Below are 26,146 nucleotides of genomic sequence, written 5' to 3' on the forward strand. Positions count from 1 at the left end.
GCCTTTATATTGGTTCGACGGTAACATGTAACTTCACCTTAATGTGAAATGCAGCAGAAATTGCTGGATAATATGCATGCGGTCAGCGAGGAAAAGGACACTATCTGACCTTCTTGGGGTTTGTGCTGTAAAGCTCAAGGAAAATTAGGACTCTCTCTTTCTTCAGGTCATTTTAATTTACCAAGTGCATCTAGACAAGAACAATTCTTCTTAAGGATGTTTTTTAAAAAAAAGTCTAGCTATTGCACTGGGCTGGTGAGTGTCTATAGCACTGTGCCCTGGCAGGTGGGATCATAGCTCCTCTGGTGCGGGTCCTGTGCCTGTGGCTACAGGAGGACGCTAAGACCTATAACGTTCCTAGAAAGTCACAGATGTGCTTATTTTATTACAGCAGTGATCACTGGTGTATACAAGTCAAAATTGGCTGCACTTCACCACTCAGAACCGCCTCTTGTACACTAATGAAATTATAATGAATGCCTTTGAACCATCCTTTATGAATTTTTTAAAAAAATGATGCTGCACAGTGTCCTCCAATGAGTCAGCCAAATGAAAATAACCATTAGTGAATCAGCCTGCTTTTTTCAGGTACCACAAAATGACTGCTGGGTATATACTCGGAACACATCACTGTTACTATTCCTGCTGCAAGGAAACAAATGCTGTATTTTTCAGCAGCCTTAGTTCAGTGCGCTGTTGGTAGAGAAATGGAACGGGGGTTTCAAAATATTCCACTTTAGAAGTGTCATATAGGTTGGTTCTTAAGGAAAAAGTGGTAAAAGCTGCAATTTCAATGATTTTCATTTTATTATTGTTAAGTAGCCTTAAATGTGGATAATAGTTCTTATTTGAGACATCCAGAGAAATGTTCAGCAGATTTTTCTCTACCGATCCTGACCATGTGCCCCCGGTCCCTGAACACGGATGATGTCTGTGGCCTCGGTTGTTGCTCGGTGATGTGAAGGACAGGAACTGGGTGTGCATCAGGGTTCTGTGCTGGCGTGGGTGGGCAAGAGGAGGACTGGGGCAGTCAGGCCTGAGCACAGCCACAGATTGAGGCAGATGAAGCTGATGTTAACCATTTAGGAGCTAAAGAAAGGGTTTAATGTCACCTGAGAGGAGGCAGGGCCCCACAAGGAAAGAGACAGCCTCCTTTTTGTCTGTGAGCCTGGAGGCGACGCACACCAGGTCCAGACAGCTGAGCGGACGCTCTTCTCATGGCTTCGCATGGCTTGAACCACGCTGAGGGGCGAAAATTGCAACAGCGTGATGTCAGGGCACGGCAGCTATCATTTCTGACCCTTCTGTGTTTCACAGCAGTAGCACCAGCCTGAATCAGGGCCTGAAGCTGTCCTTGGGAGGCCTGGCTTTGCTCCCTGTTCTTCCTGAGGGACAGAGACTGCTGTCCCTCAGTGCCACAGGCTGCCAGACCAAGTTGCTGTACATAGAATTACATTAAATGAAATAACGACAGAAGGCTTGACCGTGGTTTGGTCATAAACCTTAATAAAGAGGTAATATTATTTTTTTTGCTTCTTTACAAAAAAACTGAGTTCTGGACTCCAAAGTCCTCCTGTCCTGCCACAGCAGATGAAGACACTCAGCTCGCCACCTTCCCCTTCGCCTGCCCAGCTGGAATTGTGGCGGTCCCTTTAAGACTTTTACCATCTTGCGCGCTGCCCTGCACCAAGATGGCGCCCCCGCCCTCACTTTCCCCTCCCCCCCCTCCTCATTATCCCCCCGCCACCATAAATGCCGCCTACCCAGCCCGCTCGACCGCGCCCTGCACAAAGATGGCGGCGCTCCCTTCTCGTCATACCCGCTCCCAAGATGGCGGCGCCCTCCTGCTCCCCTCGCTAGCGGCGGGCCGGGCTGATGGCCGCCATGCCGGGCCGGTGAGGTCAGTTCCGGGGTGGGGCCGCCACGGTGCGGTTAGGGGCGAACAAAAGGAGCCGGAGCCGGCGTGAGGGAGGGCGGGGGCCGGGGCAGCCAGGTGGGTGTCGGCGACGGGGCTGACGCCGCGCTCCCCTCGGCGGCCCGGCTGCTGGGCGGGCGGGGCCGCGTCCTCGGGGTGAGGCGGCCGTGAGGGGGAGCGGGACTGGACCCGGCGGTGGGCAGGGCTGGGGTCCGGTGGCGGCGGGGGGGGAGCGCAGCCCTGAGGGGAGGAGGGCAGCGGCCAGGTGGGGCTTGAGCACCGAGCCGCTCCCCTGGCACCGGGCGAGGAGGATTTGCTGACTAATTCGGCTGTCATTCGTTTCCTCCGTGTCCCGGCCGTCCCTGCCCTGTCAGGGGAGGGGGAGCCGGCGCTGGGGCGAGGCAGGGCCGCCCGTGTGCTGGGTGTCCGGGTCCCGTCCCCCCCCGGGGCCCTCATTCCTCCGGCAAGGGGGAGAAGCCCTGCGTTTGTCACCTGGCAGCCGTGCTGCGGACGGAAGCTGGTGTTTTTGGCTTTTTAAAAAAAATTTATACCTTATGGAAGATGCCTTTTCTCCTTCTGGAACCCTGAGGCGGTGCGGCGGGGAGCTGGGCGGGCGGCGGGAGCGCGGAGCCGGCACCGGGGCGTTCGGGTTTGGGGCTGGGAGGAGGCGGGGGGGGAAGGTCAGAGAGTCCTCTCCTTTGGACGCTGCCAGGGCAGCGCTCTGTCACAGCTGAAGCAGAGCGGCTTTGGTTATGAGAGGGTCCCTTCAAAACCTGTCAGCCCTGGTGGTAACTTTGGGATCGGGAGGAACGTCTTCTTGAACATCTTCACCGGTACGGGTTGTTATTGCCTTTTTTTTCCCCAGCAAAGTCTGTTCCTTTTCACTTTTTTTCCCTGTTGTTGACAGAATGCTTTCTGAAGTTCTGCAGCCCTCTCCTGCATAGCTAGGAGGCTGGACGCGTCAGAGATCTCGGAGCCTAGGTCTGCTCCCTTGTCTGCTTTCCCATGCCCCATGCTGACATGCAGGAAGCCAGTAAAAAAAAAAAGCTGTTGTAATTCTTGGTGGTGGTAATAAACTGCTGCCGCTTTAAAAAGATTCATGTTGGTAGACGTGTGTTGAGAGGAGAGGGGGCTGTTGCTTGAATCCAGAGTGGTTAGGAACATGATCTATATTTTTCAGATACTCCTGATAGTAACATTAAAAAAATTCAAACTTTTCAGACTAGTAAAGCCATTAATCCTTTTTTCCCTCTCTGAAAAAGCACGTTCTTCCAGGAGGTTAATCTGTCTCTACCAGTTTAAGCTTAGTTATAATATTATTATTCAGCATCTTCTTCACCTAGGTCTGCAACATCTGCTTCTTGGTGACTTCTGTTGGAATAACGGGTGGAGATTCCTTCCTCTGAAGAGTTTTTCTTAGCTCTTGGGGCTCTCACCATCTTTCTAGGCATCAGGGTGTCTCTTTCTGGTTCCCAGTGACCATCTGAGTTGTTCCTTGCTCTTTAGATATCCCTTATCAAGCTTTTACATGACGTAGTCGTTTTGTAAACTTGATTCTCTCTTCTTTGCTGATTATCTCTGTTTCATTTCAGGGAAGCTGTTCCCATGGCGTGTGGGGAATGCAGTGCTTCGGCACCCGCTCAGGATCCAGCACACAGGAACATCATCCACTTCCAGCACAGAGAACTGAAGTGCAGATAGCAGAACCCAGCTGCAGGGTAAGGGCTACAGGCCAGCTCTAGAGTGGTAAAGCAAAGCCAAAAAAGTGACCAGGATACTACTTAAACGTAGTTGCAAAGCACAGGGCAGTGGTGAGATGACTGATAAGGAGCAAAGAGGAAAGGTGGTTGATCAGAGGGTGATGTGGGGAGAGTGGTGATATGCTAATTAAATTCTGTGAGCCCTTAATCAGCTTGAAGATGAAAAAAGAATAAAGGAACTGAGCATTGTCCAGAGTAGAATAGAACTGTTATGTATTCACTGATATGTTGAACTCCTGGCCACATAAACCCCAACTTCTCAATGCACTGAATGGTAAATACTTGAAGGCTGCCTATTAAATGGTTTGGTGACTGCTGTCTGGAAGGAATGCAGCTGAGAAGTAGCAAGAGCTGTTCGGTTTGGTAGGTGCTCTTCCTTTTCCTGCGGGGTGATGGTTATGTTGCTGTATAGGCACCTCCTAGGCAGTTTTTCCACAGTGAGCTCTTAGGCATGCACTGGCTAGTCACCCACATGGGTATCAGCTGGGCAAGGACAGAAATTTGGTTTCAAGAAACTCCCTGCTTCCTTGGTCCTTCGCTGGGATAGTGATGAAAGGTATTGCTGAATTCTGTGCTTATCTTCGAGATGAGAAATGCTGTCCAGATTGTCCATGTTGTGAGCAGCAAGATGTGCAGTGTGTTGCTTCCAGAATGCAGGTACCCCTAAGACTTGTCTGACGTTCTGGTTAATGTTCTGGCGGTTCGCTGATTTGTTTTCTCGTGGTATTTGGAAATCCTAACTTTATTCATGAAGGTCAAAGACAATGTGCATAAATATTTCCTTAAAGCATGCCAGAAGCTGTGTGTTTAAAAGCTAGTGTTTCCATGTTTGAAGTGTGGAGAGCCTGAAGCCTTCCAGTGATGACTTACTGAATGCTTAGTGTTGATTACATTCTAGTAAATGCTGCAGGCATTCAGAGAGATGGTCTGTGGTTTGGGGTTCTCCGATACGAGGGCTTTTTTTTTTCCAAGTAAGCAGTGGAGGTCAAATGTATGTTATTGTGTTATTGCTGTGTGATGGGAGCAGACTTATTAGAGGCCTTCATGTAATTCTTCCACATTCTACAGAAGGATTTTGTTCAGTAGAGTGCTTAAAAATGGAGTGAGAGCCTAACTGGTGCCTAGGAAAGCAGAGGTGCGTTGTCAGGTGAGTGGTGGTGGAGCACAGAGAAGAAAGGTTTAGGAGTTCTGTGTGGGGCTTCTTAATATGGCGGGGGGGATATGCATAGCTATTGCTTTTGTAAAAATTAAAACTTAATGTTTTCAGCTGCAGTGTAGTGAGCCTCCTTTTAGCATTTTTTTTAAGTGGTTTCAAGAATAGCCTCGGTTTAGGATATGCACACTAATACTGAACAGGCGTTTTAAGTCTACATGCTTTGAACAGTATATTTTGAATGCTTCCAAGCAGCTTTTTCCTAAACTGTCGAAGCGGTGCATGTATTTTGTATTGCAACTTGAAATCCAGTTCATGGAGCTAGATTATACATGCCCCTCCTGCTGCTATGAAACTGCCTTTGAAACTAAAAGGTGCTCAGTCATGACCTCCCTGCTGAAATAATGGTGCTTCCTTCTCCTTGTGTACTAAGCATTGTTAACATTTGCTATAAAATTACCCTGGCAATTCGCAAAGCTCCCCTTGTGACAAATTTGCAAGCTGCTTCTCTCACTACAGCTTACCTTTGTTCACAGTAAAGGTGTGTACTGGACTGGTTAACAGGTTCTCCTTTAGAATCTTGGTTTTATCAGATCTTGGTGATCAAAGGTTGGGTGGCCTGTCCCTTACTAATCAACTGATGCAGTCAGAAAATGTTCTGAGCTGTAAGTCGGAGTCACTGGTTTGGAGCTCGTGGTCCTGAAGGCAAGGCTTATAGGGTATGGTGAACAGGTGAATGTATACTTACTCCTCTTCTTTCCTCAGACTGAGGCTAAATATTATTGTGCAGATAGCTGATGTCTCATCTATCTTGCTCTGCTCTCATCTGCATCTTCTTTCATCTTAACTGGCTTATCTCTTTGAGCTTGAAAACAGATGTAGCAACACCCGTGGATTTGTGCATGTTGTGACAGTCTGTCAACAATCAATTAATCTTATCCTTGCTTAAAAGTTTTTACTCACTTTGAATCTAGTGTCTTGATTTCTTAATCTGTTAAATATGTCAAAACTCTGCTCTGTCCACCATTTCTGTCTTTAGCTGAAAATGATTACCTTTTCTTGTATGACTCTTCTCAATACTGAAATTAAATGCTGAAGAGCCTTCTGCAGCTGAGGAGGTGCTTGAAGCTGTTCTCGTTGTTAAGAGTTAGTGCTATTGCTGTCTTTTTGTCCTAAGGAGTTACTAACAGAGTTAATTCAGTTGCTTGCATTAGTTAGTACAAGGGAGTGTTTCATAGTGTCCTGCTGGAATAAGGCAGTTGTGCTTTTCCAAGACAAGCTCCAATGACCTGTCCTTGAAGGATCTTTTTTACGGCAAAGAGAATATTAATTTTGGATAGGAAACCTATGACCATGTACATTCATAATTTATAAGCTGACACAGACATTTTTCTCTGATCTGCATCACTATTCCAAGTCATCTGATAGCACTTAAATTTACGTAGCTGTGTGATACCAACATACAGTCCCTGCTCCAAGTGTCAGTGATGCTGGTAACTTAGACTGTGTTCAGTTCTGCACAGCTGGGGCAAAATGCTGTCAGAAGTCAGAATATGCAGGAGGCCAAGCCAGGTCTCTGACATGGATTGTTCTGATAGTGCAGATGTTCTTCCCTGTGCTTGTTAGGACAGGCTGGCTTGTGTGGTGGTAAACAGGAGCTGTTGCACCAGACTGTTACGAAGAGAATGTCGGTCTTGCATCTGACAGGAAGAGTCAACCAAGGGATAGCTGTAAAGATGGTAAAGTGCTGTGTGTAGTGTAGGTGGGTTATTCTGTTTCATGAGCTTCAGTAAAGATGTTGTGACCCAGTTGGTTCGCTTCATCCTGCTTTATCTTGTGGCTTGGGTGGGGCTGAATGTTGCATGCAGCTGCTGGATGGTTGTGTGAAAACCAACTTACCTTGCTCTCAGTGGAACAGCCAGCAAACCCAAGGCTAAGTGAAGAGTGTAAGTTCTGGCAGCTGCTGTTCCACCGTTCTATCCGCTAGTCTAAATTATAAATGACCCTTTAAACTTCCCATGTTCACTTCTCTATCTCGGAAGACATTTTGTGCCACAGGAGGGATTTAATTTTTAGTGTGAAAGGGCCTGATGTGGGGATCATCAGGGCTTTGGTGTCTGGCTTCACTGCTCTTGATTTCTAAACAGCAAAGGACAAAATCACTGGAGTTGTTCCATCTTGTGTCTTGGATTTTTTCAGTTGATTATGTGGCTGTCCTTGTGCTTGGAAGGTTTTCTGAGGGGTGCCTGAAAGCAGCTCTGTTTCAGCCTCATTCTTTTTTCTTTTTATTTGGGGCCTAATAAACATGGGGAGGAGACACGTAAATTCCCAGTCCTGTTTCTGACCAGCAAAGCTCTTGCATTTCCTGGTTTTTGAACAAAGAGCTCTGTGTCATGCACTTCTTTAGGATTTCAGGTGGCAGCATGCTGGGGAGGGAAGCTCTGCTCTGTTGAAACCTTACGGTAACATGTTGTAGCTTGTCAATAATCGGGGCTATAGTCTTAACAGCATCCACGTTTTTCTTACCCATATCTACCTCTGATGCTGTCGGCACATGAACAACTCCCTCTTTCTCTGGGCTTCTGAGAGGTAAGAAATTCTGTAAGCAGTGCTTGACTTCTGTTTTGCTGTCCATGATCTTAGAAGGAAATCCACTGAGAATTAAGAATATATATAGTGGAAACTTATGAGTTGGAAGATCCAATGTAGAAAGGGTCCTTGTCTACTTATCTAAAACTATATTATGAGACTGCCTGGCTTGAAAACTGCGTGCCACTAAAGGTGATTTCAGGGACTCTCTGGAAGTAAGGGGGGGGTGGAAACTTAAATTCTTGTACATATCATAAGATCTTGCGTGTAGTCCTATTTTGCCAGTAGCTCCATTAGTAACAGAATGGCCAACGGAAAGGAGGAGGAAAGAGGAGGCTGGATAAAGTATTTGGTAAATGAGTCAAGCTGACAAACTAGCCAGTGAAACAGAACAGTGATGTTGTTTCTGTTCACTTTGTTGCTAGCTGGATATGCTGGCTGGTGGTTGCAGGCAGGAATTTGAAGTGCTGCTCGGCCAGGTGTCTGTCAACAGTAAGTCAGTCTTCTGCTGTTTAGGTTGGGTGGTTTTGGATAGAGGAATTGTCCAAATCAGAGGATGTTTGCTCCTGCAGCAATTGCTCTCTTAATACCTTGAACTTGTTAAATATCACAGGGGTCCTGGGATTTGTGGAAAGCATTCATGCTCTCAGGTTGGTCAGCCTTTATCTAGTAAGGTACCTGCTGCTTTGACGTCTCTGTCAGCCAGATACATTTAATCTTGTTTCTGACTGGTTTTACTGTTTAGGTGTGGTGTGTTCAGAATGTCCCTCTTCTAACATGGGTGATTATCTTTCCTCCTCCAGGTGTGTCTAGTAAAACATAGGATTAGTACTTGGTGGTGCTTGTGGTTGGCTGGAGCCTGGGTAGGTTTGGCAGGCTGGTTATGTAAGTCTGAAACTGCTGTTTCTTGTGTTGTATCAGCCTGTTCGGCATTAGTGGTGAGGCTGTGCAGCACATCATAGGTAGGCGCCTGCAGCCTGAGGCAGGGATGGTCATCTGGTGAAAGGAGTCCGTGGTAGGATGCAAACTTGGATCCAGGTGAATCTGCAGGCAGTGAAGAGGTATGTAGTATCTAAATGTGGAATGTGCAAAGATTTCGGGAGTGTATTTGTTTGAGCTGGATTGATCCTGCTGTATGATAATGAGGCTTTAGCATACAGATCTTTCCTGGTACGATCTCAGATGTTGCTGCTATGAACTGCCTAGGGTTGTTCTATATTGGATATGAATTGTAGTGCTAGAAGTAGTGCTGCTTTGGTGCAGCTGGAACCCTCAAAGATAAAGTCATTTCACGGGGGCTGAGGGACTGCTCAGGGACTGTGTGGTAGCTAGGATGGCACTGTGGAATGCAAAAGCTGAAACTCCTCCGAGACAGACACTTGTAAGTTGTTGGTTTTTTTTTTTTCTCAGTGTGCAATACCTAAAGCCTGCCTATTTAATTGTACCCTTGGAAAACTTACTTCCTTATGCTTCTGATAAGTTGACAGGCATTTAGGCAGAGATATTCCTACCTATCAGCTTATGCAAGTTTAGTGAAATCAACTTGCCTGTAAATTTGAATAAAGTGCTCTTTCAAGATCTCATTATCGATGCCTTCCATGTGGCAGAGTTAACTATACTGTGAGCAAATCACCTGTTTCTGAGCTCCAGCTGGAAAGTTCTGGAACTTGAGGTATGTATGAAGGAGCTCAGATCTTTCTTCACCCAGCCTGCTCTGACACATACTTCCTTTTCAGTTATGACTGTTCATGTCTATAAAGTCCTTCACTCAGTTCACGCGTTCTGTGCTCAGCCTTCAGTGAGGCTACATGACAGAAGTGACATAGCTAATGAAGTTTCTTCACAGTAAATGCTTTCCTGCTGACAAAGCACACTGGAGTTCAACTTCTGAAAAGAGCAGAAGCTTGAAATCTCTGCAGTCTGCCTGCTGGTCCTGTGCAGCTTGGTCTGGTCTTGGTTACACGGGAGGTAACTTTATTTTTAGCCAGCTGTCTTCATGCAAGTATTGTTCCTAGTCTTCAGCCAGAATAATATCCTCCATCTGAATAATTCTGTTCTGCCCATGTACTTGTTGGGAGAGTCTGTGCTGTGGCTACTTGCTTGCTTTCTATATAGTGGTTGGAATCACAGGCCCTGTGGGAAGAATGCTGCCGTGCAGGGGAACTGCAAGTGAGAGAGACAGCCGCTGAGAATCTGACTCCTCGGAGTTAGTCTGCTGTTGTCATCCATCTCAGCAGCGAAACTGCTTGCTCTAATCCAGAAGGGAGAGTGTTGCAACAAGAATCACATTCTAAAATGATTACAAAATGGAGTCCATAAAATAAAGATGACACTTGCATCTTGATGCAGAACTGTCTTTCAGTAACTAGAAATGGAATGCATGCATGGGAAATCTGGGTGAGGAGGGATGCGACTTTCCCACCTACTTTCTCAAGTTTTTGGTGGGCAGTTATCCCTTTTACTGCAGATGCTGGGAGTAAGATTAGATAAGATATGGCAAATTCCAGCTTCTGTAAAGGTGGCCCTTAGTTTTATTGTTCTTTTGGGACTTGAACAGGGTCTCTGCTGGTGCCAGGAGGAATGGGGACTTGCTGTGAATGTCCTTTGCTTCCTCCAGTGACCCTGTGTCATTGTTACAGAAAGGCAGGAGATTTCCTGCTCCACCCTGCCAAGGTTTAATTGCTGACACTGAACCATAATAGATTATCATGGAACACTTGGGTGATTTTTTTTTTAGCTGTCTTGTAGGTGCACAATGTAAAGGGAGATTTCCTACCCCATGTAACTGATGAATAGAATTAGGGAGCCTGCTGCACTAATTTCTTGTTGGTTTCCTTCCTAGCCATCTAGAGATACAAATCCAAGTGAGCACAAGGTTAATTTGTTGTGAGAAGAAATTAGGCATTTCCTGGCTTGGGCAAAACTAGCAACCCAGCACTACAGCTCAAGTCTGAAAATGCCTTAGCCATGAGACCCCAGTTCCTGAAAAGAGATCTTCCCTATTTCATAAGCCTACTAGGAGTAATGAAGTAATGAAGTTAATTGAAATAATGAAGGGCCTGACAATTCCTGCAAAAGTTTCCCTATCAAGAATGATGTAGTACTGGAGGGAGGAAGAAGGATCTTCGGGGAGAAGTGGTATCTAAGCAAGAGAAGGAAAGAGGTAAGTATATATATTTTTTCTTCAGTGTGGGGTAGGAGAAGTAAAGAGTTATTCAAATAGGGAGTAGTCCTTTTATGAACAATATCAGTGTTTTCACTGCATGTTCCTGAAAAGGAGTAGGATCTTACACAGCATTTATGGAGAGCAATGAATGGTATGGCAGCATTTGTGTTACCTCTTGGATGTAGTTTAAAAGGAGTGACTAAAAGGTTTTCCATCACATCTGGCAAGAGTGTTTAAGAAAAATGTGTACTTTCTGGGAGACTGGCTTTGAACTCTCGTGGAGTCTTAGGGTGGTGTGTAGTGAGACTCGGGGCTCTCAGCGCCCCCCTGGGTTATGAGTCTGCTAAAACTGAAGCTGTGCTCACCTGCAAGCATATTTGGATTTCAGAAGCTAAGCTATGTCAAAGTTAACTGTTGCAGCAGTTGACTGCAGTAGCTTTTTATGTTCCCCTTTTGCAAAGCTTCCCAGGCTTTCTCTTATTTGGACTGTAAAAGTGCAGGACTCTGCTCCCTCAGCCTGATTGCAGTGGGAGGGATGCAGAGGGTGACAGGGAGGGCAATCTGAGTTCTTGTCTTGTTTGTTTTTCCTTGTGGTCCAACAGTATGTCAGTGGTCCTGCCCTGGCTCTCAAACCTTTCAGTAGCTGAACTTTCTGGTTTCTCTATGAATTGTCTTGCTTTCCTAGCCTGGTGTAGTAGGCGTCCAAACAAAAAAGAAAACAATTCAGGTATATATCCTGTTTTGGTGCTTCTGAAGAGGGAGGGAATGCATGGGTAAGGGGGCTGGGATGGTATAAGGCTTCTGTCAGTAGTGATTAAAGGCCTCTGTCAGAGCTATAGATTCTCCTGCAGAAAATACAGATATGAAATGGGTTTTAACTTTGAATTTTCTTGTCTGTGTAGACAAACTGAGGAGACATATATCACCAGGAACTGTGATTCAGAGCGCTGTCTAACTGCGGGCTTCATTTGGGGTTTCTGGAGTGCAGGGGGTGTAAAGGAAACTTCTGTACCCTGTTTTATCCTGGAATTAGTACTTCTGTAGTATGCACAGACAGCTCATCTGAAATGTATCTTGGAAATGGACTCTCTTCTCCCTGACGTGGATGTGTTCAGAGCAGGAAGCTGAGGCATGGATGAAGTGCCTTGCCTAGTGCCTTGCAGCAAGCTAGCAGCAGGACTGATAGGAGATCTCTGAACACCTTGTTGCTTCTCTTGTTCTAGCTGCTCAGGTGCTGTTCAGAAGACACTCAGTTTTGCCTGTTCTTCCCTCTCCCTGTGGATGTGTAATCCTCTTGCCCTAATCTGCTCAATGCAGTCCATTCTGCAGAGGCATGCCAGCTGCCTTGCTAGGGCTCTGCAGCCTAACAGGACAGTAGTTTCTTCTGACAGTGCTGTATATGGCTGTTTTCATCCCTTGTTTCTGCATCCTGTGCCAGGATTGCATCGCTTTACTTGATAAATTAATAGATTTGCTGTTCTGCCTTGTTTTACTGAACTTCTAAAATGGGTATTGCCATTTTGTCACTCAAAAAAAATTGCATGTAGAGTTACCCCAGTTTGTCTTCTGTGATAGACTAATGTAGTGTTGGAACTGGATGGGCAGAAGAGCAAACACTTCTTGGGGATGGCTGTCGTCTTTCAGTCTGCCACCTATAGTTGCTTGCAGCCTTCCCAAGTAGCACTAAGTCAAAGCTGGCATTCTACCATTTATTGTAAGTAGCAAACCAGGGAATAGAGTTCTGTATTTGGTGTCTCTAGGGAATGTGGTGCTTTTTGAGTTCATAGTAGGAAGGGTTCCCTTTGCAGTTCTGTGCTGGAAGTTAATTTTAAATACAAACTTGAATTCTACCAAAGCAGATGGTGTGGGCACCCCCACTTGTCAAAGAAGGCTTTCTCCTAGCCAGTGGTCTATAGAAACTGGCTATTGACCCTGCACTGCCCCGGGACTCGTTGGGACTGTCTGTGCAAATGATGTCGTCATGGGTTGGGGAAACATGATTGAATTTGTACTCTTCCTCCTTTGCAATTGAATTTGTAGGAGTTTCAAAATGATGGAAGGATTAGTGCTTGTCCTACTCCTGAATTTATCTAGCAAGTATGATGTGGTATTACTGCTTTTTCACTGTCGTTAGAACAAATTACAATGACTTCATGTTCTTTGCTTGTGTTGCCTGTCAGATAGGGGGATTTTGTGAGCTCGGTTATCCATGGATCAGTCAGGCTTCTGGGCTTTCTAAGGCTGATTGAAGAATGTGCTTGAAGTTTCATCTGGAAGTCTGAAGTACAGAACAAGCACTGCCATAAGGCTTCTGCTTCCCAGAACATTTGATTTCCTTTGTGACACTTAAATCCCAGCTGAGATGAACTCTGGGTGGGAGTGGTTGGTCAGGGAAGTGAATTCTTCTTTTGAGTATGTTTCCCCCTTCCTCTGCTTCTGAAGCAAATAAGGCAAAGAGCAGCTGTTACAGGATTTCAGTACTGCATCTCTGAGGACAAGTAACTAATCTTTCCTTGGAGAATTAAAGCAAAGAGGGGATGCTTAAACTCCTTATGTGGAAGAAAAAGTCACATCAGGCAACTTTGTTCGCTTTTCCAGCTTGCTTTATCGATGCGATGTTGAATTGCACGAATGAAGTGGTCCTAGGAAGTTTAACTGTATTGTACGTAAATCATCTTCCTTGCCCCTGCGGTTTGAGAACCACACAAATGTAGAATTATTATTTTCTAGCTCAGTAAAAACAGTAACAAACTGATGACAACTATGAGTTGTCTATGTGTGGATTTTATCTCTTCTAACAGTGCTGGCAAATTCCTTCATCCCTGAAACAAAATCCCTAGATAGAACAGTAAACTTCCAAATACTGGTCTGGCAGGCTGGTTTAAGTGTGAATACCTTGCTCCACAGAGTGCTAGTGGCAAGAACCAGTTCTGATGTTTTGTGGCAATTCATCTGTCAGTCAAGACGGCAACAAACTAACTTTACAGCCTCGGCTGTAGCATCTTACTCACAGGAAGCCTCATTCATTTGTCTCCGGGTGACTTGAAACTGGGCCTCAGTTAATTCCAGTCTTGCTGTGCCAGCACTTGAAACATGAGTTTCCTGATGCCCTCCTGAAAAGCAGAACAAAACAGTTTAAGGTGGTAATGCCTGCTTCTGGTTTCCTTTCAGGTGAATCATGATTCCAGTCACTGAATTGCGCTACTTTGCTGACACTCAGCCAGCATACCGCATCCTGAAGCCATGGTGGGACGTCTTCACGGACTACATTTCCATAGTGATGCTGATGATTGCAGTGTTTGGAGGGACGCTTCAGGTCACCCAGGACAAAATGATTTGTTTGCCCTGTAAATGGGTTACCAAAGACTCTTGCAATGACTCAGTCGGAGGTTGGACAGCCACAACCCCAGAGCGTACCTACTATAACTCTAGTCTTGTTCCCTCTACTGATACAGGGCCTACGGGGATCCGATATGATTTGGACCGGCACCAGTATAATTATGTGGATGCGGTATGTTATGAGAACCGTCTTCACTGGTTTGCCAAGTATTTTCCTTATCTGGTGCTGCTACATACTCTCATCTTCCTGGCTTGTAGCAACTTCTGGTTCAAATTTCCAAGGACCAGCTCCAAGCTGGAGCATTTTGTGTCTATTTTGCTTAAGTGTTTTGACTCTCCATGGACAACGAGGGCATTATCTGAGACAGTGGTGGAAGAGAGTGATACCAAGCCAGCATTTGGGAAAATGAACGGCTCCATGGACAAGAAATCCTCCACGGTCAGTGAGGATGTGGAAGCCACTGTTCCCATGCTGCAGAGAACAAAGTCTCGAATTGAGCAAGGGATTGTGGACCGGTCTGAGACTGGTGTCTTGGACAAGAAGGAAGGTGAACAGGCCAAAGCACTCTTTGAGAAAGTGAAAAAATTTCGCACGCATGTGGAAGAGGGAGATATAGTTTATCGCCTGTACATGAGACAGACCATCATCAAAGTGATCAAGTTCATTCTGATCATCTGCTATACTGTTTACTATGTCAACAACATAACATTTGATGTTGACTGTAAAGTGGACATTGAGAGCTTGACTGGCTACAGGATCTACCGCTGTGCTCATCCTTTGGCCACTCTCTTCAAAATCTTGGCATCTTTCTACATCAGTTTGGTGATATTCTATGGCTTGATCTGCATGTACACACTCTGGTGGATGTTGAGGCGATCACTCAAGAAATATTCCTTTGAGTCCATCCGGGAGGAGAGCAGTTACAGTGACATTCCTGATGTGAAAAATGACTTTGCTTTTATGCTCCATCTGATTGATCAGTATGACCCCCTCTACTCTAAGCGTTTTGCTGTCTTTCTGTCGGAGGTGAGTGAGAACAAACTGCGGCAGCTGAACCTCAACAATGAGTGGACTTTGGAGAAGCTGCGCCAGAGAATCACCAAGAACTCCCAGGATAAGCTGGAATTGCATCTTTTCATGTTGAGTGGCATTCCTGACACGGTCTTTGACCTCATTGAGTTGGAGGTCTTGAAGCTGGAGCTCATCCCTGATGTCACTATTCCCCCAAGCATTGCTCAGCTCACCAGCCTTAAGGAACTGTGGCTCTACCACACAGCTGCCAAAATTGAGGCTCCAGCCCTTGCCTTCTTGAGGGAGAACTTGAAATCTCTCCACATCAAGTTCACAGACATCAAGGAGATTCCTCTTTGGATTTATAGCCTGAAAACACTAGAGGAACTTCATCTGACAGGGAATTTGAGTGCTGAAAACAACCGGTACATTGTGATAGATGGATTGAGGGAGCTGAAGAGGCTGAAGGTGTTGAGGTTGAAGAGTAACCTCACCAAGCTGCCACAGGTGGTGACAGATGTTGGTGTGCATCTTCAGAAGCTTTCCATCAACAATGAGGGCACTAAGCTCATTGTTCTCAACAGCCTTAAGAAAATGGTCAACTTGACGGAGCTTGAGCTGATCCGTTGTGACTTGGAACGCATTCCTCACTCTATCTTTAGCCTCCACAATCTGCAGGAGATAGACCTGAAGGACAATAACCTAAAGACCATTGAGGAAATCATCAGCTTCCAGCACTTACATCGTCTCACTTGCCTTAAGTTGTGGTACAACCACATTGCCTACATCCCCATGCAAATAGGCAACCTAACCAATTTAGAACGCCTTTATCTGAATCGTAACAAGATAGAAAAGATCCCTACCCAGCTCTTCTATTGCCGAAAGCTTCGGTATTTGGATCTCAGCCACAACAATTTGACTTCCATACCGCCTGATGTTGGACTCCTTCAAAACCTGCAGAACCTAGCTGTGACAGCCAACAGGGTAAGTGAGCAAGCAGCTGAGCATTCCTGTGTGAGTAAAGGTAACTGACACTTCTGTTATCTGTGTGATTAAACATGCTATAGTGTCATATGAAATACTCCTGGCACTGCCATTCTATTTATGTTCTCAAGCTTTTGTTTCCCTGAGGTGAAATATTGCAAAGAGCTCCAGGGGCAAGCCTTTCTTCTAACAGCCCTTAATCTGTAGCATTTTCTCTCTTAATAGTGAAACTGCTTCTGAGTGGCAGTTGGAGGCTGTTAAGAAGTCCTGCCTGTCAATTGCTCCTGTGTAGCTGGAAGTTTATAGTCTCTAGCTTTACATCAGCTTGGGGCTTAAAATGGAGATCTGAGAAACTGTAGTCTAAATCTAGAACTGGACAGTTAAGCCTGCGTACTTCAGCCATGTACATACACTGTGGCAGCAGCTATCATGGCTTTGCTTACAGTACTCCGCGTTTCCAGGGACTACTCCATAGTTTGGTCTTGTAGCATACACTTCTTGTGAGAAGCTGGATATAGACAGACTTACGAAAAATAGTTTTTAAGCTCTCACTTCTAAAATGCATTGTCTCGTTCCACAAAGGTGACTTTGCAGAAGATTGTTTTGCTCTCTCCAGTATCTTTCCTCAGGGCAGAGGGAACTGAACCAGGTTTATCAATTGGTAGTCAGATAGGAAAGTCAACTCCTTGACTTTCAGAGGGCAGGAAATATGATGGCACCGTGCTATGCTGCGGTATGATGGCTGCAGGTTTTCTTGTGCAATCCCCGCTAAGTCTAAGTCTTAACTGTCTAAGCCTGTCTAAGTGCCGGGCAGGTTAGAGGGTATGACCAAGTGTGCTATGCTGCTCGATTACCACAAGTTGTTTCTTGGCTTGTGTTGGAAGGTGTTTATTTGCTTAAAGTAAACTGTACCCATGTTTTATCCTGCGACTTTGTTCATGTGTTTGGGATTAAAGAGACTTCATTTACCATGTATTGCCAAGATCAGTCTGTGACTGCACAGACTCGCGCTGAGATGTGCTGAGCTGAATGCCTTGTTGAAGCTTTCATTCATTGTCTGCAAATTCCCAGGAGGCTCTTTTTCTCTTGGAGTTTATTACCACCTCCAGTTGCAGAAGGCTCTAACATAACTACAAATTGCAGACAGATCTAATTAGTGGCTTTTGGGTTCTACTGGGAACATGCAGTAGAATTGTCCTGGAGCAGTCCTAGTTTTCACTGTTGTATGTAAAGATGCTTACTGTTTTTGGCAAGATGTGTTCATAATTGAAGACTGTCAAACTGCCTGTGAGAGGCAGACAGAGCAGCTCTAGTATGGTTTGACTTTTCACAGGGGGAATGCTCTCAAATCAAGTTTCTAATTTCTAATGCAGTTTAGTATTACACAGGGTTCCTAAAACTCCAGCCAGTGTTTCGAAGTTAGCGTATGGATGTTCAAGTCTGTTGTGCCACTGAAGAGTACAAGCAGCAGCCATTGAATTATGCCAGTTTAATAGCTGTTCCCTCAGTTTTCCCGGCACGAACAGGCTGGATGGCTGTGCATCTGTATGTATGGCTTAAGCTCTGGTCAGCTTCATGGTATGCACACATCGGTTCCTATTAAGTTAAAAGCCAAAATATTTTCTCAGGGCAAGTGGGGCCAATACAGGCAGTTTCTGAGGATGGCATTAAACAAAGATGAGGGAGTTTCAAAGATCCTTAAGCTACTGTTCAGAACTCTCATAATTCTGCACCATTTGTATTCTGGCAACCTTCCTAGCACAGCTTCCTGGGGGTTAATCTGCAATGTATCCTCTGCAGTCTTGGGGTGGAGCCTCTCTTGGATGAAAAGGATTCCAGGCAGCTCCATCTTCTGCAGCACAGTGTGGTACCACCCATTTTTCTCTGAAAAAATGCTAATACAACAGAAAGGCTGGAGCAGTCTTCACTCCCCTGTGTTCTGAAGCAAAATGTGGTGAGGACTCAGTGCGACAGCTCAGCTGTTTGTATCCTCTGCAGGTCCCTGGGCAAGGCCATGGTTGCCCTGGGCCTCTGACAGTCTGGTTACAGTAAGCAGTGACTGCAAGAAACACAAGGACTGGTAGTCTGGCATTTCCCAAGGCCAGGAATTATCCTAGATGTCCTTTCCTAGCTCAACAGTCTTAGCAAATAGAGACTTCTGGAGTTGGCTGGTACTAGTGTGCCATTCTGGGAAGCAGGCTGTATTATAGCACATTGCTTCCTTCCTAAACCAATACTTGTCCCTTAAATAACACTATTATTTTCAAGAGTCTGTGATCATTTGATTGCATGTTGCTGTTTGCAAAACACTTGACAGTACCAGTAACAATGGCTGAATTGAACTGTCTTTAATTGTTCTGGTCTCATTTTGACTTTTCCTTGACTCCCATCTCATTCAAAACTTACTACAGTCTAATTTAGCCATGAATGATATAATGTGTAATTAAGTTTTAAAAAGGAGACAGTTGCATTTAAAGGCAAATGGTAGCCTCCAAGATGAGACTTTGAATTAAAGGGAGAATACTGAATTGCTACGTTCGTAGCCTAGTGTTTTTTAAACCTTTAGACATTGTTTTCCTAGAAATTCTTTGGGAGGACTAGACTATTAAAAAGCTTTAATAGAAATAAGGCATATTAAATTAGTGACTCATGGATATGTAAAGGTGGTGGTGGGAAAGCTGACAGCTGGTGGCTTCACTCTTTTGTCTTTGGTTGCATGTTGGCACTGTTAAAAAGCAAAACAAAAATCTATGCTTTGGAGCCTAGAAAGTCCTTGCAACATTTCAAAGCCCTACAGAAATGATGGAAGAAGAGTCCCAGTTCTCAGAGCCTCGAGACCATACCTGCATAGCCTCTGCTCTTACTACAGCAAAACTAGGAGTCCTGACTAGATCCAGTCTTTATGGTGTTCAGTATAATACCAGTTGTGCATAGCAGAGGGGCTATGATGCAGTGATGGTATAAAGGGTTTGGGATGGAAAGAAGCTAATACTGATGGGAGTGTGTAACAGTATAGACCAGCTGTGAGTGGGTTTCTGGTCTTCTAATCCTGTCCTTGGTGATGTCTTCTGCTTTAGCCACCATCACTGGTGATCTCTTGTAAGTGATGCAGTGTCTGAAAGAGGAATCCATACAACCATGGTGTAGTGAGTTTTACTTTGGGAACAGTCCTTATGGTAGAAGCTCACTCAAGGGAGCAGTGGATGATTGAAAACAAGGCTCTGTAAACCTTGAAGCACTGTGCGGGCTTGTTGGTCTTTTATGAGCATGCGTCCTGTTTACTGGTGACTTTGCCTATGATGGATTTCTTTTTTTCAGATTGAGAGTCTCCCACCAGAGCTGTTCCAGTGCAGGAAGCTGAGAACCTTGAACCTGGGAAACAATGTGCTTCAGTCACTCCCGTCCCGGGTTGGAGAGCTGACAAATCTGTCGCAGATAGAGCTACGAGGGAACCGTTTGGAGTGCCTGCCTGTGGAGCTGGGAGAATGTCCTCTGCTGAAACGCAGTGGGCTTGTGGTAGAGGAGGACCTGTTTAACACACTGCCCTTGGAAGTCAAAGAGCGGCTGTGGAGGGCAGACAAAGAGCAAGCTTGAACCTCTGAAAAAAAGGGAAAAGCCTCTGACCAACTAGAAGGAAACAAAAGGCCATTCCAGTCCCCTGTTCCCCAGATCCTCCCCTTTCTCCCTTCCTATCACTACCAGACTAGCCAAGGAGTCCCTGAACAAACATGACTCTGAATGAGGCAGCTTTTTGCCTTAGATGCAGGATGGGGGAAGCTCGGGATCAGGATGAGGATCAAGACAGATTAGTCGGCCTCTGAGCAGCGGCCAGTGGGAGTGAGAGGTGTTGCTGTTCTGGACAGGAAGCGGGGTGAGGTGGATGGTGCTGGTGAGAAGAAATGACCTTTGAATGGAGGAGAAAAGGAAATGTGGGGATTGCTGCATTGCTCCCAATGGGGCTTATACATGTCAGGGACTGTGTCCAGTGTCCTGCAAGCAAAGATCAAGAGACTAGGAAGCCTCTTGAATCTCCATCTCTTTGTGACACCTGGTACTGTTCACCTCAGAGTCAGTGAGGCCCCACAGTGGGGTGGGGCAGGATACAGACAGCTGATTTTATCTAGATGCTGGCATTAGGGTTTGGGGGATAAACTTATCTTGGACATCAGCTTGAATGCAGGATCTTGTTTTTTTACCAATTGTCTTTCCCATTGGCACTCCATATCTTCTCCTCTGCCCCTGGAGAAGGAACCAAACCCCCCAAACTCTATCTGCTCATTTAAGATTGCACTATTTTAACGTTTTCAAGTCACTTGTGCTGTTGGCTAGATCACATAGCATCGTTCTCCAGCTGATGTGCTGGAGGCACTAACTGACGTAATTCCAGAGCTTTAGCCTGTTCTGAAATGGATGGCTATAGTGCAAGTGGAGGAAGATCTGGATCAAAAGCAGTTGGACTGTGTAATCTCCAGGAAGCACTGAGTTGCTTCAGGATCTGGCTTTTAAAGTTTTTAAGCTACTTTTAAATTCCTGGTATTTTGTCACATATCAAATATGAACATACAACTGGCCAGTGTGTTGGGGTGTCTCCTGGGGTTGGCGGTGTTACTGAAGAGGAACACTCAGGTTTCCTCTGCACCTCTTTCCCTTGCCCCAGTAAGCTGTTAGATGCTTTGCCAGTTTTTTTTCATGAACAGTCTACAGAGCTGCTTGATTATTCTTTGTTGTCCCCTCACTTTAACAGCTGTCAGTTCCTGTTACACCTCTTGGCCTAAATAAGAGGCTAATGCTGATTGAACTTGGTGCTGGAAAAGAAACCTGTCCTCCTGTTTCTTCCCCTTTTCATTCCTTCAGCATTAAGGCAGTTTTTTTCATGAACAGTCTACAGAGCTGCTTGATTATTCTTTGTTGTCCCCTCACTTTAACAGCTGTCAGTTCCTGTTACACCTCTTGGCCTAAATAAGAGGCTAATGCTGATTGAACTTGGTGCTGGAAAAGAAACCTGTCCTCCTGTTTCTTCCCCTTTTCATTCCTTCAGCATTAAGGAGCGGTATGAGAATCCTCTTTGGACTGAGCTCCTCTAGACGCCTGAGACAGAGCAGACTTTACTGAAACAAGTCTGACCTGTTTGGTATTGTTTGACAAAAAAACACAACCTTCTGCACTGGCAGAGGTAGATAATTCGTAATAGCTACTGATAATCATGTTCTTAAGGTGGAGTGGTTAAGGTGTGCCTACAATACACCCCAAGTCTGCTCTTTTTCATCAGAAGGAAGAAGAGGCTCATGGACCTGCAGGTCCTGGCTGTGATACTCTGCACCAGACCAACAGGTTGGCTTCAAGGTGGAGTGTTGCAAGCTGAGGCATGAGAAGTGTGAAGGCCTCCTGTGTGCACAAAAGGGGAAAGCTGCAGCCATCTCCAGTGTGGCTCCTGGGAAGCTGCCAGTGAGTGCCCTGGCTTAGCAGATTGTGGTGATCTCGTGGATGTTGGGGCAATAAGGCATGCTGTGGCTTTCCTCATTTGATGTAAGATATGAAATATATACACTAAACATGCTGAAACCATGAACAATGTTAACTGGGCTCTGGATTTGTGGATGTTCAGATGCTTAAATAAAGATACATTAAAATCTGGGAGATCTGTTTATAAAACTGCTTTTAAGAAAGATGTAAATTCTGCCTCCCTTAGTCCATTCATTATGAAAATTTTAAGTAGTCTAGGAAATAATATAATTAAATCTCTCTATCTGGCAGGCAAGGTACTCTAAAAGCTCTTGCTGTTTCTAACAGGGTTAGTGTCTTGAAATTGTGTTAGAGTTGGCGCCACTGCTGAAAGGATGGGGAAGTATCAATGCTGATGCTTCTTGGGTTGTACTCGTTCTATTTGCACAAGCATTTTGGATCAACAGAGAGGACAGAAATTGCTAGGTGAGCTTAATGCTGCTTAAAGCAGAAATGGCTTCAGGCTTAGCTACAGTAATACTGTTTTGCAGTCAGCTCCTTGTGGTGGGTGTGGGGGCTGTTTGGGTTGTGAAGGAAACTTTTTTTTTTCTGTGTGCCAAAAGATAGTGCTGGAGAGTAACGGCTACTGAACAGAGACTTGAACTCTGTTTTGTATTCAAGGCCACTGGGTAACTGGCTTACAACACATGTATTTTAGGCTAGGCAGGGCTGAAAGGGCAAAGCACCTCACAGAATTTTCACCTAGCTTACAGGAGCAGAGAGATTTGTTCTGTATGCCTGGATCATTGTAGACAAGTGCTTTGATGCTCGATTCTAGTTATGGTCTTAGTTGCACAAACTTTACACAACTATGTTAGAAGTTTCTATAAGCAGCTCCTGAAAGTATGCTGCAGTGCTTCTAGAAGCTTGCAAGCCTCTTGAACTGCCACGTAAGTGCTGAGTCCATAGGACAAGTGGACAATTAGTCTATTCTGCTAGAAGTCGGAGACCATCTCTAACTCCTGATCAAATACCAGAGCTATACTCCTGATGCTTGCTGAGTAGAGACTGCTCTATGCCTGCGGTCTACAAAGCAATTGTAAGGCGAGTATTGATCATGCATGAGAACACTAGCTTTTTGCTGCTCTTTCAGTATTCCAAGCTCAATTTTTTTTTGGTCATGGCTGCTAGGGCTTGAAATAGATTCCTGCGTGGCAAAATTGGGATGAGCAGTCTGATAGCTTCTTGCACCAGAAACGCAGGTGGTACAAAAATACATGGCCACTCTGGAAGACAGCAATATGTATTATTTACTCCTGATATGTGCTTCTTGGTCTTCCCTCAAATAGATACCGATTCTGGAGTATCAGTCTTGTGTGATGAGATGAAGAAGCTTTACAACTTCAAGGGTAGGGTCTAAACCATGAGGTCCTGAATATGTTTGCTGCTCAGGACTCCTGCAAAACTCAGCCCACATCAGAGTGAGTCGTCCATTTCCCATACTTGTCTGGATTGCTCAGTCGTTGAGGGATGAGCTTACATCAACAATCCTTCCTCTGCAAGTATTCGATCAGTATATACTTTTTTTCCTCTAAGTTTCCATCAACTGAAGTTTTTTGGGGTTTTATTTCTGACACTGATCTGTGCGTTCAGAAAAAAAGTTCAACTTAAGCAGACAATCAACAGTCTGGTCAGTGTATTGTTCTCCTGACAGGCGTTTCAAAGTGCTCTAGTAGTAGCAAAAAGATTATTTATTAGCTGCTAAACTATACAACAGTTTGAATTAAAACCAGCTGTTTCCTTAATAGCACTTCTGAGCTGAATGAGTTCTTGGAGCCCCTGTAGATCACAAGCTCTCATCCTATGTTAGGACTAGAGGTTAGTAAAATGGAATTCTACCTTTCCTGCTAAATACTCCAAAAAGTATGAAGTTGCAACTAATTATATGAACCACCTGAAAGGCAATGAATACCAAACGTATTAAATGTGTTAAATCTTGCTGTTAAATCTCTGAAACTATGCACTGGAATGTTAGCTGTTCTTGAAGATTGTGTTCTTATTTTATAATTTTGTCCCCAGTTAATTCAGCAGCTGGAATTAATTTACTCTGCCAGTCTGAATGGTTAAATATCTGTTACAGGTATCTCTTATGATGTGGTGTTCTTTGGTATTAATGGTCACTTCCTGGTAATAATCCTACCTCATTTCCTATTTTTTCTTATTACCATTTACATACTCCGTTAAGCTTGCTTCATTTTAATTAAAGTAAGTCTTGATGTTCATTACCATAAATAGTATTAAGTGGCATCCTGTTGCTGGACCACACTGAGGTCCTCTTCTTTTTTTCTTCTTTCAAATGATTCCAGGAATTTTGAGAACAATAACACATCCTTTGCAGAGGGTGAGGTGTATGGAAAAAAAGTTTCAAATATCGACTCAACAGCTGTGACATCGTTTCCTTTCCTGATCTTTTTTCTGCTTTGGAAAGGGACTCACATGGTTGGAGTTCTTTGGGTTTTTGTGGCTTTTGTTTTAAGTCCTCCTTCGGGGGAAGAGTAATTTTTTCTTCTCAGTAATAGCTGTGCCTTCTCTAGAGATACATTAATGTAACTTCTCCACACAGGCACTTGTTCCTTCAAGTGTGTTTGTAATAGTCTCTGCCTGAAGCCAGCTGTTCCTCCGATTCTTTCAACCATGGAGAGATTTCTTAACTTTTGGCGTGACTTCTCACTGACAAACAATATTGTCATACCACAAACAGTAGAGTCATCTACTCTGAAATGTTACTTAAGGTAAGACTATGTGAGTGCTAACTAGTAAAACGATTGCTCAAGTGTCACTATTTTTTCTCATTGCATTTTAAAAGGAAAATTCTTCTTCCCCCTGTTTGGCCACACAGTGGGATCCTGTAGTTTTACCAAGCATGTGCCAAAACAGAGCGAGTTTTCTTTTCTGCAGTGTCTAACAGTGCATGAAGCAGAAATGGAACTGGACAAGAGTGTTGTTTGACTCAGACCTTTCTCCCTCCATCCGGTAGGTTAATATTCAACTGCTCTGGCAGTATGAAATCCTCCAGAAATCTAATCTGCGAAATCCCTTTTCAAAGCAGCTGTACTTGAATTGCTGGACCGCAATAGCAAAGGTGAACTTTGTGTGAATTCACACAAAGAAAGGCTTAACTTAGGATTTCTGGAATTACCCTTCCTTCTTCTGTCTCCTTTAAAGGAATTTTATTGAACAGTGAGGGAAAATTTTCTAGAGACTTAATGAGAAGGGGGCTAATGAGCCTGAGTCATCTTTTACAGCTGACAAGTATGTCCGTTGAAGTAAGACACTGCTCATGGCTTAAACATTGTTCACTCCCATTTTGTAAATGTATGAGCGGGGTTGTGGTTTGGCATCCGAGACCTGCAACTTGATGTAACATTGCAGAACCATGACATTCACTTTGTATGTGGGATTGTTCGGGCAGCTGACCAACAGCACCTCCACCTTAAGCACTGAAGGCTGCTATTGTTTTCTCTGAAAGACTTGTAAGACTGGACACTTTAACAGAATAAAAGTTTTAATTTTTAATTTGCATTTTCCTTTTATGTCTGCTTTCTTTTAAGTTTTCTGTATGCGAAGGCACTTAGCTTTTCATGATCTCACTCTTCAGAAGACAGACGATAATTCCAGCTATTGTGTAGGATTATTGGGTTTTTTACTCCTCACACGAGTCCTTGTGGATTATGACATTCCTTTATGAATAAGCAAATAGTTAGATGTACAGCGGAAGAGGTCCTGCTCAGTGACAAGCCTAGGCTGCCTTACGTGTTTCACCATCACTTCAACAAGTGGCTGAAGCAGTTTATGTTGCCAAATATGAGACTGTGGGAGTATTGTCTCCGTGGTCCCACAGAAACTCAGCTGGGTTTTCAAAATGCATATTGTGCTCTCCTTTCCTAGGGGAAAGGGATAGGGACTGAAGTCAACGGAGAAGACTGCCTGTTACCATAGAAGTTGTCTTCAGCCAACTACTGGTGACAAATCATTTCAGTGTGTTTCCTAGCTGTCTGCCTAACCCACCACTACTTTTTCCACTGAAAATGCTGGCAGATAATGTCTTTCCTAATTGACCGTGGTCGTGATGTGTTACAGAGAATCAGCCTGTAACTTTCAGAGACCATTTGAGTTTCTGTGCAGCTCATTGATTGTATCAAAAGGTGTTTCTCTTGTTTTGCCTTGCCTTGCTTCCTTTGTCTGAGACTACGTGACCACAGTGACATTGGTCCCACTTCAGTGATAGACAATGTGAGCCAGCTGTGAAAGAGGTGAAAGGTGCTGGTCTGTAATGGTGCTTGATGAAACGTTTAGCAGGACTGAACCGAGAAAGGAGAGGACAAAGTGCCCCTTGTCATCTAAGGCTCACTTGGACTGCAGCTCCTTCTGGCAAGGATTTACCAGCTTCTTTGAAGAGCTGAGCAAAAGGAGAGAATGAAAGGTACTGTCAAAGAAAACTGGTGCTTGCTGGATCCCTGCAGGACTAATACAGTGATGGGAAAAGAGCCCAAGGGTAAAGAACTGATCTGTCTTTTTTGGAAAAAGACTTTTAATCCTGGTAATTCCAAATTTTCTACATAGTTCACTGAAAAGGTAAAGAAGCAATAGAGGCAGCTGGAACTGTTTTAGTTTTATTCCAGTAAAATCCTCTAGCAGTACTGCACCATAAGCTTTTTACCTTGGTGATTTTTGAAGAAAGTAACTATCTTGTTTTCACCTGTTGATGACAATGAGAATTCTCTTG

General features: G+C 44.6%; 1 protein-coding gene across 4 annotated transcripts; it reads left to right on the forward strand.

The window, feature by feature from the left end:
• Window positions 1-1,795: 1,795 nt before the first annotated feature.
• Window positions 1,796-24,933, forward strand: LRRC8A (leucine rich repeat containing 8 VRAC subunit A). Of its 4 annotated transcripts, none has more exons than XM_075439738.1 (4): window positions 1,796-1,900; window positions 3,508-3,633; window positions 13,755-15,918; window positions 19,237-24,933. In XM_075439738.1, exons 3-4 carry the CDS (start codon window positions 13,762-13,764, stop codon window positions 19,510-19,512), a joined length of 2,433 nt encoding a protein of 810 aa, XP_075295853.1. In that variant the 5' UTR covers window positions 1,796-1,900; window positions 3,508-3,633; window positions 13,755-13,761; the 3' UTR covers window positions 19,513-24,933. The 4 variants fall into 4 exon arrangements, with proteins under 4 accessions (XP_075295853.1, XP_075295850.1, XP_075295854.1 ...); XM_075439735.1 differs by lacking the exon at window positions 1,796-1,900 and adding an exon at window positions 1,918-1,993; XM_075439739.1 differs by lacking the exon at window positions 1,796-1,900 and adding an exon at window positions 2,632-2,748.
• The last annotated feature ends 1,213 nt before the right edge of the window (window positions 24,934-26,146 follow it).

This window comes from Opisthocomus hoazin, chromosome 19 (genome assembly GCF_030867145.1).
Source record: "Opisthocomus hoazin isolate bOpiHoa1 chromosome 19, bOpiHoa1.hap1, whole genome shotgun sequence".
NCBI classification, from domain to species: domain Eukaryota; kingdom Metazoa; phylum Chordata; class Aves; order Opisthocomiformes; family Opisthocomidae; genus Opisthocomus; species Opisthocomus hoazin.